The 20,487-nt window shown below is 34.9% G+C and overlaps 1 protein-coding gene across 1 annotated transcript; it reads left to right on the forward strand.

Annotated features, from left to right (window-relative positions):
• The first annotated feature begins 16,765 nt into the window (after positions 1-16,765).
• LOC140871545 (glycosyltransferase family 92 protein RCOM_0530710) lies at positions 16,766-19,129 on the forward strand. The gene has a single exon (XM_073274094.1). It carries the CDS (start codon positions 17,080-17,082, stop codon positions 18,910-18,912), a length of 1,833 nt encoding a protein of 610 aa, XP_073130195.1. The 5' UTR covers positions 16,766-17,079; the 3' UTR covers positions 18,913-19,129.
• Positions 19,130-20,487: the final 1,358 nt, after the last annotated feature.

The following is a 20,487-nucleotide window of genomic DNA, read 5'->3' on the forward strand; positions in this document are numbered from 1 at the left end:
AAAATAGAATTTTAACATATTAAAATTTAATTTAAAATTAAAAAATTAATTTTTCCGCGGGCCGCCCGGGACATTCCCGGGCTGCCCGCGCCCCCTAGGGCTCGGGCCGGGCAGCCCGGCTGCCCCTGGGCAGCGCCGTGCGCGGCCCGGGACCGCGCCGATCGCTGCCCCCCCCCCCCCCCCCCGAGCAGCGATCCAATCGCTGCCCGGGTTTTTGCCCGAAAAAAAAAATTTTTTTTATTTTTAAATATTTATTTTGTTTCAAAAACCGAGGCTTAAAATTTTTTTGTACAATCGATTAATTTAATCGCTTGATCTGAGCAACCTGGCTCTGATACCACTGTTGGAGAACGCGGCGATCAGATCAATCAGGATTGATACCCGGTGCAGCGGAAGTTTAAAAATTTTATATGGAATGATTCCATAGTGGGTATCAAAACCTTACGATTAAATTGTGTGTGTAAAAATTAAATAACAATTATAAATTTTTACCTTCAATCTCGAATCGAGATTTTGGACACCAACAGATTGCTCTGCTCTTGTTGTATATCCCTGGAACTGATGGACGAACTGTTCTTCAATCAGGTCCACGAACGGATATTTAATCCCTCTGATAGATTGCACTAGAAAATCTATCAGAAGTTTCTACGAAGAGATTAACGAATTTGATCCGTTAAACCAGACTGTAATTCAAAATTCACAGACTGGATTTTACCGAGCAGAGGGGAAAAGGGGGCGGCCACTTCAGAGGAAAAATACTAGGGTTTTTCGAAAATTTTGTGACCTGTTGTGTGTAATTTCTGTACTGCAATAACTTATTTATAATGTAGGCCGCTAACAGCTTAGGGCCCATTAGTCATAAGTTCAAGCCCGACAATCAAAGCCCGCATGTTCAGAAATTAATATAAAATTCATCGTGACTCCGATTGATAAAACGATTTCACCAATGTGTACAGAAACCATTTCTGCACCTTTTAAAGTCAAGATAAATTTTTCTGAATCCGAATTCAGTGGTTTCCAAAAATGCCCATCCCTATGTCATTTTAGGAAATCTCACTCCTCTACTCATAATTAAGAAGTCCAACTTCTTTGTTCATTAAATTTAACTCTTTAAATTTAACTATCTCAACGGGGATTAAAAATCCATTACTCTGTGTGACCCTCAATGGTTCAGGAATACAGCTAGCCGTGGGCTCACAACTCCTTGTGACTCGGAACAATAATTTCCGACTTGCCCAACGAATCATGGTAAGAGCGCCTAGCAACATCGCCCCATGATTCCCTAGGTATCACTGATAGTGCCTGCAAGAACCAATAGATTTTGGTTAGCGTACAGTACGGTCCCTTCATCCATATATCCCGATCGAATCAACAACCATTGGTATATCGAGAGTCGTTCGAGATTCGATAACTATGCAATACATCTTGAAGATCAAATAGTGACATCGCATGTGTTACTAAGAAACCATTTCTTAAAACACATCATGTACTCTGGCCAGAGATTCGTCACACTAATATCTCCTCAGATCGCATAGGATATCCACACTCGCAAGTATGTGGTGAATCCTTGACAACAAAGCATCGACTCCTATATGTATTGTAACTGTACCCAATCCCGACACCTGATGACCATAATAGAGTCGGTAAACGAGTCAAAGCACAGTACTAGCATATAGAGTCTCAATGATGTTTCAAGTAGTAAGGACTAATGGTGTACAACCAAAACCGCGGACTTTATCCACTCGATAAGTGATAACCACTTGGAAAGTCCGGATAGGGTAGTTCGATCATTCATCGTATGAATATCCATTTGCATGCTTCGAACATCTCCATGTTCCTTACCAATGAAACGTGGTACTCTGCATCGCAAATGCTAGTCTCAAACTTGAGCGATCCTTATCCTTATTATCGGACGGCTCAATTGACTAGGAACAATTTAGAATATACAGTGACTATAAGATGTGTTTCATGATAGACATCCCCATGTTCTACCACATCTTACATACACTATAGTATATTCAAGGTCTTTATCAAAACAACAATAGTATATCACAATATAACAATATGAAGAAAGATAAAGTCATTGCCATTAATAAAAGTGTAAATTATATTAAACAAAAGATTGTTTATACAAAGAGTCATCAAAGCCCTTAGCCACAAGTTGGCTCACCGGGCACCTACTCTTTCACCTTGGGCTTAAGATGGGTGCCGGGGCCTGGAACCTCCCGGGCTTATATAATGTCAAGGGCTTATATATGCTTTGGGCTTAAGATGGGTGCCGGGGCCTGGTACCTCCCGGGCTTATATAATGCCAAGGGCTTATATATGCCTTGGACTTAAGATGGGTGCCGGGGCCTGGAACCTTCCGGGCTTATATAATGCCAAGGGCTTATATATGCCTTGGGCTTAAGATGGGTGCCGGGGCCTGGAACCTCCCGGGCTTATATAATGCCAAGGGCTTATATATGCCTTGGGCTTAAGATGGGTGCCGGGGCCTAGAATCTCCCGGGCTTATATAATGCCAAGGGCTTATGATGGGTGCCGGGGCCTGGAACCTCCCGGGCTTATATAATGCCAAGGGCTTATATATGCCTTGGGCTTAAGATGGGTGCCAGGGCCTGGAACCTTCCGGGCTTATATAATGCCAAGGGCTTATATATGCATTGGGCTTAAGATGGGTGTCGGGGCCTGGTACCTCCCGGGCTTATATAATGCCAAGGGCTTATATATGCCTTGGGCTTATGATGGGTGCCGGGGCATGAAACCTCCCGGGCTTATATAATGCCAAGGGCTTATATATGCCTTGGGCTTAAGATGGGTGCCGGGGCCTGGTACCTCCCGGGCTTATATAATGTCAAGGGCTTATATATGCATTGGGCTTAAGATGGATGCCGGGGCCTGGAACCTCCCGGGCTTATATAATGTCAAGGGCTTATATATGCCTTGGGCTTAAGATGGGTGCCGGGGCCTGGAACCTCCGGGGCTTATATAATGCCAAGGGCTTATATATGCCTTGGGCTTAAGATGGGTGCCGGGGCCTGAAACCTCCCGGGCTTATATAATGCCAAGGGCTTATATATGCCTTGGGCTTAAGATGGATGTCGGGGCCTGGTACCTCCCGGGCTTATATAATGCCAAGGGCTTATATATGCCTTGGGCTTATGATGGGTGCCGGGGCCTGGAACCTCCCGGGCTTATATAATGTCAAGGGCTTATATATGCCTTGGGCTTAAGATGGTGCCGGGGCCTGGTATCTCCCGGGCTTATATAATGCCAAGGGCTTATATATGCCTTGGGATTAAGATGGGTGCCGGGGCCTGGAACCTCCCGGGCTTATATAATGCCAAGGGCTTATATCTGTCTTGGTCTTAAGATGGGTGCCGGGGCCTGGAACCTCCCGGGCTTATATAATGCCAAGGGCTTATATATGTCTTGGGCTTAAATGGGTGCCAGGGCCTGGTACCTCCCGGGCTTATATAATGCCAAGGGCTTATATATGCCTTAGGCTTATGATGGGTGCCGGGGCCTGGAACCTCCCGGGCTTATATAATGTCAAGGGCTTATATATGCCTTGGGCTTAAGATGGGTGTCGGGGCCTGATACCTCCCGGGCTTATATAATGCCAAAGGCTTATATATGCATTGGGCTTAAGATGGGTGCCGGGGCCTGGAACCTCCCGGGCTTATATAATGTCAAGGGCTTATATATGCCTTGGGCTTATGATGGGTGTCGGGGCCTGGAACCTCCCGGGTTTATATAATGCCAAGGGCTTATATATGCCTTGGGTTTAAGATGGGTGCCGGGGCCTGGAACCTCCCGGGCTTATATAATGCCAAGGGCTTATATATGTCTTGGGCTTAAGATGGGTGCCGGGTGTGGTACCTCTCGGGCTTATATAATGTCAAGGGCTTATATATGCCTTGGGCTTATGATGGGTGCCGGGGCCTGGAACCTCCCGGGCTTATATAATGTCAAGGGCTTATATATGTCTTGGGCTTAAGATGGGTGCCGGGGCCTGGTACCTCCCGGGCTTATATATGCCTTGGGCTTAAGATGGGTGCCGGGACCTGGAACCTCCCGGGCTTTTGCCGACTTGTAATTTAGTGGCAAGGGTTCCTCTATCACCTCCTGTGAAAAAGGGCAACCCGGAATTTTGATAGGGCAAGCCATTTTGGAACTCCCCTCCTCCAACTTCTGTACCTTCCTCCTGAGTTCATGCAACTCATCCGCCATGGACGGCTGTATTGAGTGCATCCAAGAGCTTTCTTCTTCTTCTCCTTCTCGAACCTGGGCAGTAGGGTTTGGATTACCCTGATTCCCTTCTTCCTCCACTGTTATGTCCTTTGATTGTGGCTGCTTTGCAGCTATCAACGACTTCCGTACCACATCTTGGACATATGATTCGAACTGCTCCACGGAAATGGTAATATTCCGTCCTGGCTGGTGGTCTCCAGGTGATGTTTGATCATAAGAAGCCATATCTACGTCTATAGAACAAGCTTTCCCACAGACGGCGCCAATGATGATGGTTTTGTAAAACCAGGGCCCGGGCTATCAGGGTAGTGAAGTGGGCCTGACGTGGTGACCGGGCTAATGGAGGTAATATATGAGCTGTCCTTCCTTAATCAAGATGATCTGCACACCAAGGAAGGGAATAAAAAGCACGTTAGTGGGGCGCCGGAGGGGTTTCCGGCGGGGCCACTTCGATGCTTAAGTTAGACTTAGACATAGAGTGGGCTTTTTAGAGAAATGAGTATTTAGAGAAATGAGTATAGTGCTTTGGAAGTTTAGATGAACATACCTTTACAAATATCTGTGACCAGGTATTTATAGGCCTTGGAGTGAGAGTGTCACTCCGCAATTCCAGGGTAGTGGCCACGATCTGGATCGTGGGTGCGGTAGTTGCCCACGTTTGCCTGTCACGTACGATGAACCCGAAAAGCTCGGGTTTATGATAATCGTGGGGATCATGCCCCTAAAACACGGGCCTTATCTAAGTCCTGCAGACCTGGTTTCCCGGGCTCTTGAGGCTCCTGGTCTGCCTTAATACGATCCTGCCACTCCGGGACATTCGTGGCCCTGCCCCCCTGGCTTACCGGGGCATCATAATATATATATCAAATGATAATGACGGAACTAAAATTTTCGACTAAGATATGGTTTTTGATGTATAAAGCAATAAAACTAATTTATATTTCCAGAATGTTGGGGGCATACATATCTTATTTTTAAAATAAAATATTTATTTATATTATATCATCACTACTCTAATACATAATCTTTTTAGAAGATTTCTTGGCAGTTCGACTTTATTGGTAAGTAATCAATACTTTCGATCTGGTTCAAAAAGTATATTGCTATTTAGGGGTGGATCCAGATTTTCAGTATTGGGATCGTCTACAAGCCTGATACAAGATTAAAAGATAAGAGACAAATTACAGTATCAATTATATTCACCTAATTAAGCATCAAGTGTATGTTTCGATAAAAATATATTTACACATTTAAATAATTTGACGTTCATTAGAATTTTAAAAGTTTTCGATGATAATATCAATAAAAAAAAAATTTAACAATTTTTCTTTTAATATATATTATCAATGCATGCAAGAGAAAATCATCCTTCATTTTGCTCTTAAACCTAGTTTTATTGATATTCATGGCTGAGAATGGTTTTTTTTTTTTTTCTATAATAGTTGTAGAAACTGAAAGAATAAGCACAAACACGATCACTCTAAAAATAAGATCATATATCTCTATTGTTTCTTATTTTTTTTTATTTATTTCAAATAAGTTATTTTATTGTTTTAAAAATATATATATTTTTATCTTTAAATATATATTATTTAATTTTATACTCAATTCGTCGTGAATATACTTACTTCTTTTTTCACACGCATTAACAAGTTTTTTGGAAATGTCATTTAAAAAAATTATTGAAAATAATTTATATATTTAATGAAATCTTAATTAAATATTAGCATATTAATTTTAAAAAAAAGTGAAAAAAATATTATTAATTTCGTACAAATCTATATTTTTTTAAAAGAAAATGTATATATTTAACAGAGACAAAGTTTGTAACTTTAGAAGATAAATTTTAAAAATATCAAATACAAATATTTTAGATATTTGGAATATTTTCTTTGATGAATGTGATATTTTCTTCCATTTTATTTGTTATTATTATTTTATTGTCATATTATTTTATATAATTTTAAAGAATAAATTTTAAAAATAATAATAATTTATAAGGGGGAAATAATAAGAAATCAAATTGCGGATGAATGTGATAGAGAACGGGAAAAATGAAAACAAGAGAGAATAAGAGGGGACTAAAGAAAAAAAAAAAGTCAAATGAAAGCGGGTAGAAAGGATCGAACCGTGAAAGTTAGCATATGTTTAGAAGTTTTTGCCACCATTCTCCGAGAGCTTTATGCTCATTCTCAGGGGCCATTTTATATAAATTTAATTTTTTAAAAAATATTAATTATATAGTACTAATTTTTTTTAATTTTTTGGGGTGGCCGTGGCCCCACGAATCCTATGGTGGATCCGCCCCTGTTGCTATTTGAAGCTGGGCGTTCATCACATTATTGGCTAAAATGGTGTATCTTCATGTGGTTGGTTGGCAATACGTATGTATATAGATTAAAATAAAAAAGTACAATTTCAGCCATGTATGTGTATTTTTTTACGATTTCGTAATCTATTTTATTAAATTTCAGTATTAGTTATGAATATTTTATTTTATTTTTTTTTGTAATTTTAGTCATTTTTTCGAAAATGTTGATCAGCTGAGTCTGATGTATGTCAACACCAATATATTAAAAATATGACCGAAATTACAAGAAGAAGAAAAAGATATAAAAAAAGGGAAATTTTTTAATATGAAACGAAAGCATAGACTTGTAGCCAAAATTGAAATTTTCATAAATTATATATATATATATATATATATATATATATATATATATATATATGACAACAATATATCCTCCACAAAAAAGATAATAATAAATGACAACAATATAATTTTAGGTCGATTGTTGGTTATATGTTCAATCAGTTGGGATTTAATGATCTTTTAAACAATTTCAATGTCGATTGCGGAGTAAATTGCAAATCAATTAATGACCAATTAATGAGCTAAACATCTCGTTTACTTGAGAATTAATATTAATATTAATAAAATCCCAAAAAATTCAAGTTTGTTGAAAAATATATTATTATTATTATTATGTTGAATATTGAATATTGAATGTTGAATGTTGAATATTGAGTTGTAAAATGTAAAAAATTAGTGTGTGATGATGTAGATGATGATGTATTTATTTTTGGACTAATCTCAAATGTGGATCTATAAATAGGTCTTTATTTGTGATGAAAAATACAATTGAGTTGAGAGAAAAATATTATAAAGTGTAGAGTTTGATATATTTTAAGTTTTTGGAGTATTTACTTTTTACCATAAATTTTTACTTTTTCACAACACGTTATCAGCACGATCGCTCGAAGGTTCTCTATATTTTCCGACGCTCCAAAATACAAGAAGAAGTCAAAAATATTCAACAAGTAAGAATTTTTATTTTACTGTTTATATATTTTTATTGTGTATATATTAATATATAATATCATGTTATGAAAAAATAAGTTTTTTTTTTAAAACTTGTTATAAATCCTAGGAGGATGTTAAGACGACATCCCACACTCCCGGTAAGGGATACGACAAGTATAAAAGCCTCTAAGGTTTTTAAACAATAACGTGATATATATTTATTATGTATATATATTAACTATATTAATATATAATTTCATGTTATTATATAAAAGGTTGTCTATGACACTGGCCTTATAATAACGTGATATGATATATATTATTGTGTATTTATATACTAACCATATTTGTATAATCTCATGTTATTATATAAAAGGTTGTCTACGACACCGATCTTATAATAATGTGATATGATATATTATACCTGACTTTATACTAACTATATTGGTATAATTTCACAACATTATATAAAAAACTGTCTACAACACTGACCTAATAATAATGTGATATGATATACATAATTATTTAATTATGATTATCATTATATGCATTGCATCATTATCACAAATTTTTATTCAACACATACTCGATTTTTTTTCTTTACCCCCAACGGTCACAAACGGCTAATTTTTGCCCTATAAATATGTTCACTCAAACTTATTTTCAATCACACCAAATTCACTCTTTCTCTCAAAATATTTTATCCTCGGTTTTTTTTCGAAAAAGAAGAAGATGGAGTTTTTGACCTTTCTAAGGCTATTTTTCATAACGACTATGATCATCATGCTCACGAGTTTTGTACTCACCGGCGATTTTCCACCACAGATTTTTTATCTATTTATATACGCACTTGTAATTTTCGTCCTTCCATTATTTTGTATTATCATACTAATAGAAATTAACTAATAAAATGCATTGTTATTTTTCTAGTACCACCATGTCAAATTTGGCAAAGATTGAATTCGTTGCACTCGATATCACTGGAAAGAATTATATGTCATGGACTCTCGATGTAGAGATGCATCTTGAGTCATTGGGTCTAAGTGATACCATCAAAGAAATTAATATATCAACCTCACAAGATAAAGCAAAGGCAATGATTTTCTTACGCCGACATCTTGATAAAGGGTTGAAATGTGAATATCTCACAGAAAAAGACCCAATGATTTTATGGAAAGGGTTGAAAGAAAGATTTGAGCATATAAGGGAAGTGATACTTCCGACCGCCCGTGATGAATGGAATTCGTTGAGAATCCAAGACTTTAAAAAAGTCAGTGATTATAATTCTGCGATGTATCGAATAGTCTCGCAATTAAAATTCTATGGACTTGAAGTCACAGAGATGGAAATGCTTGAGAAAATATTTTCCACTTTTCACGCATCAAATATAACTCTACAGCAACAGTATAGAGTGCGTGGTTTTACGAGATATTCTGAACTCATTGCATGTCTTCTTGTGGCGAAAAAGAACAACGAATTGTTAATAAGAAATCATCAATCCCGACCCACTGGATCAACGGCATTTTCTGAAGCAAATGTCGTAATGAAAAATGAAAACCAAAATCAAAGACATAGACCAGAATTTGGTCGTGGACGAGGTCGAGGAAGTGGGCGTGGGCGTGGACGTGGACGTAAAAATTATCGCGGTCGTGGTCGTGGTCGTGGCCGTGGATATGAAAATAATCGAGATAGTTATTTCAATAACTCATCTCAAAAGAACGTCACGAACCACCCACCAAAAAGGCAGCATGAAAATACGAGTGAAAATGAAAATCACTCAAAAAGATCTGAGAGTGTTTGTTATAGATGTGGCACTCCAGGACATTGGTCACATATTTGTCGAACCCCTGAGCACCTATATAAGCTCTATAAAGAATCGACAAAGGGGAAAGGAAAAGAGACCAATTTTGTTAAAAATAGTGACCATTTAATTGGTTCAACTAGTTTCAATGCTGCAGATTTTTTGAATGATTTCAAAGACATTGATTAAAAGATTGGTGGGATTAGATTGTAACAAATTTGTATTTTTATGCATTCTTGTATTATAAAACATGTTATATTTTGCATTTGTATTGTACTTAATTTTTCTTTATTGCATTTTTGTGAAGTTTGATATGGAAAATGCTATGAGCAAACATGGAAATAATATCATGGAAATTTGCATATCAGATAGTGGTACAACGCACACTATTCTGCGAGTTGAAAGATATTTCTTGGAAATAAAACCAACAAAAACAATGGTGAATACAATATCAGGTCCTGTAGACTTGATTGAAGGTTGTGGAAAAGCACATTTTTTGTTACCTAATGGTACAAAATTTCTGATAAATGATGCTTTATATTCACCACAATCGAAAAGAAATTTGTTGAGTTTTAATGACATATATTCTCATGGATATGATACTGAGACGATAACTGATGGAAACCAGAAATATATGTGTCTTACCACATATAAATCAGGAAAGAAATATGTGGTTGAAAAATTATCAATGCTCCCTACTGGATTGCATTATACACATATAAGGCCAATCGAATCAAATATGGTGGTTAATAGTTCTTCAATATTAATCAATTGGCATGATCGATTGGGACATCCTGGTTCAATAATGATGCGAAGAATTATTAAAAATACGCATGGTCATCCATTGAAAGACCATAAGATCTTTCAGAATAATAAGTTTCAATGTAAATCATGTTCTCTTGGAAAACTTATTATAAGACCATCGCCAGCTAAAATCCAAACAGAATCACCCATATTTCTTGAACGTATTCAGGGTGATATTTGTGGGCCAATTTATCCACCATGTGGACCATTCCGATATTTTATGGTATTGATCGATGCCTCCAGCAGATGGTCACATGTATGCTTATTGTCAACTCGGAATGTGGCATTTGCAAAACTAATGGCTCAAATAATAAAATTGCGGAATCAATTTCTCGATTATACAATCAAGAAAATAAGACTTGATAATGCTGGAGAATTTACTTCCCAAATTTTCAATGACTATTGTATGTCAATGGGAATTACTGTTGAACATCCTGTTGCTCATGTTCATACACAGAATGGATTAGCTGAATCATTGATTAAACGTCTACAACTGATTGCTAGACCAATAATTATGAGAACAAAACTTCCTATTTCTATATGGAGACATGCAATTTTACATGCTGCGGCATTAATTCGCATCAGACCAAGTGCATATCATAAATTCTCTCCATTGCAGCTTGCATTTGGTAAAGAACCAAATATTTCTCATCTGAGAATTTTTGAATGTATGGTGTATGTGCCTATTGCACCACCTCAACGATAAAAAATGGGTCCTCAAAGAAAAATCGGTATTTATATCGGTTATGATAGCCCATCAATCATTCGATATCTTGAGCCTCAGACAGACGATGTGTTTACAGCACGTTTTGCTGATTGTCATTTTAATGAAGAAATCTTCCCAATGTTAGGGGGAGAAAAGAAACACATCGAAAAAGAAATCACATGGTATGTATCATCATTGTTACATTTGGATCCAAGGACCAAACAATGTGAGAAAGATGTACAGCAAATTGTGCACTTGCAAAGAATTGCAAATCAAATGCCAGATGCATTTGCAGACACAAAAGGGGTAACAAAATCATATATACATGCTGTAAATACCCCTGCTCGAATTGAAATTCCAAAGAAACAAATTGAAGACACTCATGATGTCATAAAACGCTTGAAGCGTGGAAGACCAGTCAGTTCCAAGGATAAAAATCCTCGGAAAAGAAAAGGCATAGAGAAACATGATGATCATAAAATAGAAAATGGTGTTCCAGAAGAAACACCTGATGATGAAAATGTTCTGTCAGAACCACAAACTGACGAGAATCGTGAAATCTCTATCAATTATATTAATACTGGAAAAATATGGAACCGAAAAGATATAGAAGATATTGATGAGATATTTTCTTATAATGTGGCATGTGACATCATAAATGAAAACGAGGATCATGAACCAAAAACCTTTGGTGAATGTAAAACTCGTCATGATTGGGCAAAATGGAAAGATGTCATCCAGATTGAATTGGATTCGCTAAATAAACGTAATGTTTTTGGACCTATAGTCCCCACACCTGAAGGTGTAAAACCTGTTGGATACAAATGAGTTTTTATTCGAAAGCGAAATGAGAAAAATGAAATAGTAAGATATAAAGCTAGACTTGTTGCACAAAATTTTTCTCAAAGGCCTGGAATTGATTATGAAGAAACGTATTCTCCTGTTATGGATGCAATTACGTTTCGATATTTGATTAGTTTGGCAGTGTCTGAAAATTTGAAAATGTGTCTGATGGATGTTGTTACGGCTTACTTATACGGATCACTTGATAGTGATATATAAATGAAGATCTCTGAAGGATTTAAGATGCCTGAGGCACAAAGTTCAAAACCCAGAGAATTTTATTATGTAAAATTGCAAAGATCATTTTATGGGTTGAAGCAATCCGGCCGAATGTGGTATAATCGGCTAAGTGAGCACTTGATGAAAAAGGGATATGTAAATGATCCAATATGCCCTTGTGTTTTCATCAAGAAAACAACATCCGGATGTGTAATTATTGCTGTATATGCTGATGATTTAAGCATCATTGGAACGAATAAAGAAATTCAAGAGGTTATAATGTACTTGAAGGAAGAATTCGAAATGAAGGATCTTGGAAAAACCAAGTACTGTCTGGGTTTGCAAATAGAACAAAAAGAATGTGGAATTTTTGTTCACCAGGCAAGTTATACAGAAAAGATCCTTAAACGTTTTAATATGGATAAATCAAATTCATTAAGTACTCCAATGGTTGTAAGATCATTAAACATAAAAAAGGATCCATTCCGTCCATGTGAAGATGATGAAGTTATTCTTGGTCCAGAAGTACCATATCTAAGTGCCATTGGTGCCCTTATGTATCTTGCAAATTGCACTAGACCAGATATATCTTTTGCTGTAAATTTATTGGCAAGATTCAGTTCATATCCAACAAAGAGGCACTGGAACGGAATTAAACATATATTTCGTTATCTACGAGAAACGACAGATTTGGGACTTTTGTACTCAAAAGACACCAATCAAAGTATCATTGGTTATGCAGATGCTGGATATTTATCTGATCCACATAAGGCACGTTCCCAAACCGGATATGTATTTACTCGTGGAGGCTCCGCAATTTCTTGGCGTTCACAGAAACAAACACTCGTAACAACTTCATCAAATCACGCTGAGATTATTGCGCTACATGAAGCAAGCCGTGAATGTGTTTGGCTAAAATCAATGACACAACATATCCAAACTTCTTATGGATTATCAGTAGACAAGAGGCCTGTGACGTTGTATGAAGACAATGCTGCATGTATTGCTCAAATGAAAGAAGGATACATCAAAAGTGACAGAACAAAACATATACCCCCAAAGTTCTTTGTCTACACTCAAGAGCTTGAGAAGAATAAAGATATTGATATCTGTTATATTCAATCAAGTGAGAACTCATCAGATCTCTTCACAAAGGCACTTCCCACGACGATATTCAGAAAGCATATATACAACATTGGGATGCGCAATCTGCGGAATATGTGAAGAATCATTCATGTTAACATGAGGGGGAGTTTACGTGGCTGCACTCTTTTTCCCTTACTATGGTTTTTATCCCACTGGATTTTTCCTAGTAAGGTTTTTAACGAGACAGTATAAAACACGTAATAAAGACAGTCATCATATCACGATCATCATCACAAGGGGTAGTGTTGAAAAATATATTATTATTATTATTATTATTATTATTATTATTATTATTATTATTATTATTATTATTATTATTATTATTATTATTATTATTATTATTATTATGTTGAATATTGAATGTTGAATGTTGAATATTGAGTTGTAAAATGTGAAAATTTAGTGTGTGATGATGTAGATGATGATGTATTTATTTTTGGACTAATATCAAATGTGGATCTATAAATAGGTCTTCATTTGTGATGAAAAATACAATTGAGTTGAGAGAAAAATATTATAAAGTGTAGAGTTTGATATATTTTAAGTTTTTGGAATATTTACTTTTTACCGTAAATTTTTATTTTTTCACAACAAAGTTGATAATGTTCGTGATGCATTGAAAATTCAGAGCTATCCAATCAGTTGAACTTTTCAAAATGTCAGATACACCATTGTAAATTTTATTTACAATTTTTAAAAGTTACTTCATTTTTTTACTGAATATGATAATAACGTGTGTTACGTGGTCTAGTTCACAATAGTGTATATATATATATATATATTTGAAAAAATACATTTTCAATGCATCACGAACATTATCAACTTTGTTGTGAAAAAATAAAAATTTAGAGCTATCCAATCAGTTGAACTTTTCAAAATGTCAGATACACTATTGTATTTTTTCAAATATATATATATATACACTATTGTGAACTAGACCACGTAACACACGTTATTATCATATTCAGTAAAAAAATGAAGTAACTTTTAAAAATTGTAAATAAAATTTATTAATTTTTTAAATTGAAATGGTAGAAAGAAAAATAGAACACAAAGAAAAATGTTAGAATAAATCTTGTGAGACGATTTCACAGATATTTATCTGTGTGACGGGTGAATCTTACATTCAAAATTACATCATTATTTCATATAATTAGGGTCCGTTTGAAGTTGGTGATAAGATAAATAATATATTGTAATAAAAAATAAATAAGAAATGATAGTTAATATAAGATTTGATTTGATTGATAGATTATAGTTTGTTTGATTTGATTGATTATATATTAAATGAAAATAGTAAATTACTATTTTATCTTTTTAATAATTAATAAAATTATGAATAATATTATTTATAAAGGGTAATATAGTAATTTAAATTCAATGATTTGATTGTTATAAGATAAATAATTTATGATTTGATTGATTTGAGATAAATAATTGAAAGATGGATAAATAATATGACAAAAAAACGTGAGACTATATAAGATAATTTATAGGTAGATTAATAATATATAACTTCAAACACACCCTTAATATATTACTCGGTTATTTATATATATTTATTTATTTATAGAAAAGATAAAAAAAATTGTCATTTATTCCCCATTTAATTATATCAATGCAAAAGTTTGAAGCCTTCTATATTTTTTTATGACGTGGAACCTGCAGTCGCTATCTTTTGATGCACACTGAATAAACCCCCGGACTGACGTGAGAAGCCTTCTATATTTATTGAGTAAAGTCTAGTCCATAGGATCTATATCCGTGAAAGATATATGGATAGGATCGAACAAGAGATCTAACTCACAAAATTGATTTGTGATATTTATAATATAAATTATTCTAAAAAAATAATAAATAAATAAATTAAACATGTCCAGTCTCCAATGTAACAAAAATTCAAACCTTTTTTGCATAAAAATAAATCATCAACCATTCTATTTAAAATTCACAAAAAAAAAATAAAAAATATGCGAAACCCACAAATGCTTTGCATTAAAGTAGATCCTAGGCCAATAATATACAGAAAACATAATTATAAACGGAAAAAATATAATCTATTACAGGAAAAGTGGGAAAGAATAATATATAGTATTTGACATATGGCTTTAAATAGTTGTAAAGATTTAAAGAATCGTACCGCTAGAAATAATTTTTAAAATAAATAAACAATAAAAAACCGACCCCAAATAATTCTGAACAAGCTGTGAATTGCCTTTATTTGTTCTCTTGGGTTCTTTTTCTCTTCCTCACGCTTAGGTGATAAATTGATGAACCATCAATAATTACTATTTATTATTAAACAGACAATTACTAGTGGATCATCTGTCACCATTATATTTAATTTAATGCAGGCTTATTAAAAATACATTTAATTTTAAATCTACTGTAGACGGATTAATTAATATATTACCAAATGGAATGATAGGCTAAAAGAATAATTATATGATATGTAAAAGGTCTCATACTCAATTATTTTTAAATTAACCGAACTTTATTTATTTATTTATGATTTATTGACTTCTGTGATTGAAACCGGATTCTGTATGTAATATGTAAAACTACTTGGCATATTCTCCATCTTTGACGCATTTTTTTTTTAATATACGAATACAAAAATCTAAAAAATTGTATGTATGTATATATATATATATATATAATCGATACCATAAATAAATAATATTAATTGTCCATAACGTTATCTTGGCTTATTATATATTTCAATTCTGATTCCCAAGCGGAAAGCCCCCACACTTGACCGCTTTTATACAATTAACACCGTTGATTTAATATTTTGACACATTCAAGTGGAAAATTTGATTGATATTGAATATTAATATGAGCAACCAAATATCTAGGGTACGTTTGTAATAGAAGGATCAGGTGAATTCGGATTTTAAAATTTTTATTACAATACATTCCATTAGTTTGGATGGTTTTTAATCAAAACAAATACTCCTATCGGATTTTAAAATTTTTATTACAATACATTCCATTAGTTTGAATGGTTTTTACATCAAAACAAATACTCCTATAACACACAATAATCAATATTATGATAAAAATCTCTTACCCGATTCAATCCGTGAAAAAAATTTACTTTTTTTCTATAAAAAATATTATTTTTTGCTCGGATATGAATATAACATACCTCACAAATATAGATATGTGTCTGTAAGATCGTATCACAAAAACTTACTACATTAATATATATATATATATACAATTTTGCTATGTTGTCCACTCAATGTGTTCAATGACACTCAACTATTGAATATATATTCTTGAGCTATGATATTTAGTTAAATTTTTCGTGCATCATGATCGATTTCTCGATAAAAAGTTTATTTGAAATCTACGGCTCGAAAGTTTTTATCAAAAATTCGATTTCCACTTTTCTTTAAATTTCACAAAAAACTCAAAACGCATGATACATTATTTATATTTGAAAATAAAATCTATCCATCTCACTGACACATATTCACGAGAGTATTTCATATGACACTCACCCTTGATAAAATTATTACATGTTACAAGCTTACCATAAAGTAAAATTTTAATATTCATCCACAATTATTCTTTTCCCCAACGAGACAGCCTCCCCTTGATACGTCCTGCAATTCTGCAAGCACGCACTACATCACCAACTTCTATTCCAAAATCTAAAGAACTATAAATCATCAAATTCTCCATAGAAAGAGAAAAGGCAAAGAAGGAAAAAAAAAAGAAAGAAAAAAAAGAAAAAAAAAAAAAAGGTAACTCTCGATTCCAAGCAACTCCACAGACGCGTGCCACGACCTCAAGATTCGGAAAATTCCAACCTTTTTCATCTCGATCCCGACACACACCCAATTGCCAGAAACAAACAGTTAGCAAAGTTGAAAATTACACGACACAAGGCAAGGCAGATATATTGTCGGCGAGAAACACAGATTTGCAGAAAGAGTCTCCGTTTATATTCTTATACAAGAGTTTCCAAACATTACCAGGGAAAAAGAGGAAATGGATTCTCCGGATCAACGCCGGAAGAGAAAGAGAGTTTTCAGACAACCTTATCCGTCCTTCTATTGTCCTTACCTGTTGTCTGTAAGATTTCTCGCGCTATGCCTCGGTTCCCTCGCCTTTCTTTATCTTTTATTCAGTACTGTTCCCTTCAATTCTTCAACTTTTCGCCCTGTTTTAGTGGTTTCGAGCTTATCTTTGTTGTCGTCTAGTAGTAGTTCAAGAACTGTTAAGTCGGTTCAAGATTTTGATAGTTTCTCGTTCCCTTGGAAAATAGAGGACAGGGTTCTGTTCCCTGATCATGTTTTATTGTTAGTGAGTGGTGTAAAGAAAGATGGGATGATGAAAAAGATTGGTGTCGAGGGGTTGGAGTGTGTTTATTATCGCCAAATTCGAAGCGATTTTGTGGTGAAAAGGGTGATTTCTGTTGATGAATTTGATGAACTTCGGTCGATTGTGAGGTGCCCTCTTCCATCTTTGAATTATTCGGCTTTGGCGACTTTGAGGGTGAGCGGTAAAAATGGAATCTTGAGAGAAGAAAATAATGGGTTTTTGGTTAACAATCAGACCGTGAATTCTTGGGAAAAATTGGCTTATTCAGCTACTTTGGATGGGGATACAGTAGTTGTGTTTGTGAAAGGGTTTAATTTGAGGGGAAATAGGGAGTCTGATCCAAACCTATTTAGTTGTCATTTTGGGTTAGGGAAATGGGAGAGGAATCAGACGTTTACCCTCACGACGACGGCTTTGAGTGCTGCTCAGGAGGTGGTGAGATGTCCGTTGCCGCGTAGTATTGGAAATAATCCTATGAAGGCTACTGGTATTCGAGTCGCCGTTGGAGTGACGCCCCGTGTCCGCGGTCGAGCTCTCAGGCATGTGATTGTCCCATCCGTTGCCAAGATTACGAACTTTGGGTCCGAGGGTAAGAAGAGAAAGGAGGGAAAGTACGAGCTTTGTGCGTGTACAATGGTGTGGAACCAAGCTTCATCCATACGTGAATGGATCATGTATCATTCTTGGCTTGGAGTGGAAAGATGGTTCATATATGATAACAATAGTGATGATGGTATTGATGAGGTTATTCAAGAGCTCGATCGCGACAATTACAATGTAACCAGGCATGTATGGCCATGGATCAAGACTCAAGAAGCTGGATTCTCGAATTGTGCTTTGCGAGCAAGAGACGAATGTGATTGGGTTTCTTTCATGGATGTAGATGAATACTTCTACTTCCCATACTCGATGCCTAAACAACAAAGATCAGAGAATTTCGGCTATGCTGGTCAGCATTCTCTTCGCATGTTAGTGGCGAACGTATCATCTGCATCACCTACAACTGCAGAGATCAGGACATCTTGCCATAGTTTCGGGCCTTCTGGGTTGAGTTCACCGCCGTCACAAGGTGTCACTGTAGGTTACACTTGCCGCCTTCAAAGTCCGGAGAGGCATAAATCCATCATCAGACCAGATGCGCTAGACGCAACGTTGCTTAATGTGGTGCACCATTTTCGCCTAAAGAAGGGATACAGATACCTGAATTTACCTCAGAATACAGTCATAGTAAACCACTACAAATACCAAGTTTGGGAGGTTTTTAGAGCTAAGTTTTACAGAAGAGTTGCTACATACGTCGCGGACTGGCAAGAGAGTCAAAAGGAAGGTTCGAGAGATAGAGCTCCCGGTTTAGGAACCGAGGCCATCGAGCCGCCCGATTGGCCGCAGAAGTTTTGCGAAGTGTGGGATACCGGCCTAAGAGATTTTGTTTTGTCGAATTTGGCGGATTTGTCGACCGGTTTGCTGCCATGGGAGTCCCGTTATGCTTCGACTTACTAAAGGCTTTGAAGTCTTAAAAGATTTGTAAAGGAGAAAATCATAGTGAAGTTATTCATTAATTTTTTTTTTCTGGATACAATTTTTGTCACATTTGTTACACAGGTTTTACCTTCGTAGTCAAAAGTTGAATATTGATTAATCGATTTAACTCTTTTGTTTGTTGTTTTTCACCCTTGATTGATTTAATAAAAAGCGTGAATTGATTTTATACAAAAACTTTGGTGAGATAATTATTATTTTTTATGTTAAGAGTTTTATTTTTTTATTATATGTATTAATCGAGTCTATCCGTCATATAAATATAAATATTTGAGATCGTGCGACAAGAATCACCGTTAATTCTTTTGTTTTTTTTATATGGTTTTGATATTGTTTTTTTTTTAAATATATATATAATCATCACACACAGACCACCCATCACCAATGGAGAGTAAATGAAAAGACAAAAGACACTTTAAGGAAAAAAGAAAAAAAAAAGAAAAAAAAAGGAGAATAAACCATTTTCACGGTCGAGAGTCGCCCTAGAATCATATATATATATTTTGAAATAACTAGAATCATATTTTAATTGCACTCTTCATTTATCTTTGTTTTTTTTAAAAAAAAAATTATTCATTCATTATGGCTTGAGTGCCAATTTCATATGATACAAATTAAACATAACATCAAGTTGTTGATTTGTACTCCACTTGCTAGCTAGCATTTCTCCCCCATTCTTTATCAAAGACGTGTCATCGGACTATTTGGGAAATGGGAGCATCGAGTCAAAAGATCGGTTCTTTTCGAATTTATTATTTTCTTGTCTGATATTTTTTATTCTAATATTTAGTTAATGGAATTTAAAATATAATATTCCAATTTGTATGGAATTTGTATTTTTGTAGATTATGGAACTTCTGTCTTTTTTTTTAAAAAAAAAATTCATGTAAAACTAATGATACGTTGTAAATTCTTGTTATAAAATCATTTTAGATTGGTATATTTCAAATTTTTGATTTATTTGGATGAACAAAATTTAAGTGAATTTCAAATATATTATGCATAAGTTAAAGAATTTTAAAGTGCGGTGGATTTCAAATATTACAAAAATGGAAGTTGTTAGGATAAAACGGTTACCATTAGGCCAAAAACTATAACATTTAGCCAAGACACAACATTATTTCTTTGTACTTGTGGCAGTGCAGATCGGTCAGGTTGTTAAGCCTATGAGTTTCTCCTTATACTTGTGGCAGTGTAAATTGGTCGGGTTGTTAAGCACTGCTGGTGTTCTCACATTGTAACGCCCCAAATTTATCTTAATTGAGTTTATGTGAGATAATCAGAGATTATAGAATTCGAGGATCGATTTGTTTTTGATCAGGGATTATTTTGTAATTTTCGAAATTTCAGGGTCTAAAATGCAAATATGGATTTTATTAGATATTTATAGTTTCCTTGACTTTTCTCCTTCATTCTTCATCCCTCCCACACGCCTCCTCCACCATTGAAGAGCTCCAACGTGAGTTTGAAGCTTTGAGATTCCCGATTTTGCTCGATCCATCCGACAGAATTTTAATCCGAAGATATTTTAGCTAT

Source organism: Henckelia pumila, unplaced genomic scaffold, assembly GCF_033568475.1.
Source record: "Henckelia pumila isolate YLH828 unplaced genomic scaffold, ASM3356847v2 CTG_461:::fragment_3, whole genome shotgun sequence".
In the NCBI taxonomy this organism is placed as follows: domain Eukaryota; kingdom Viridiplantae; phylum Streptophyta; class Magnoliopsida; order Lamiales; family Gesneriaceae; genus Henckelia; species Henckelia pumila.

What these genes read in the sequence shown, in the direction of transcription:
- LOC140871545 (XM_073274094.1), top strand. Translation starts at nt 17,080, where the DNA reads ATGGATTCTCCGGATCAACGCCGGAAGAGAAAGAGAGTTTTCAGACAA.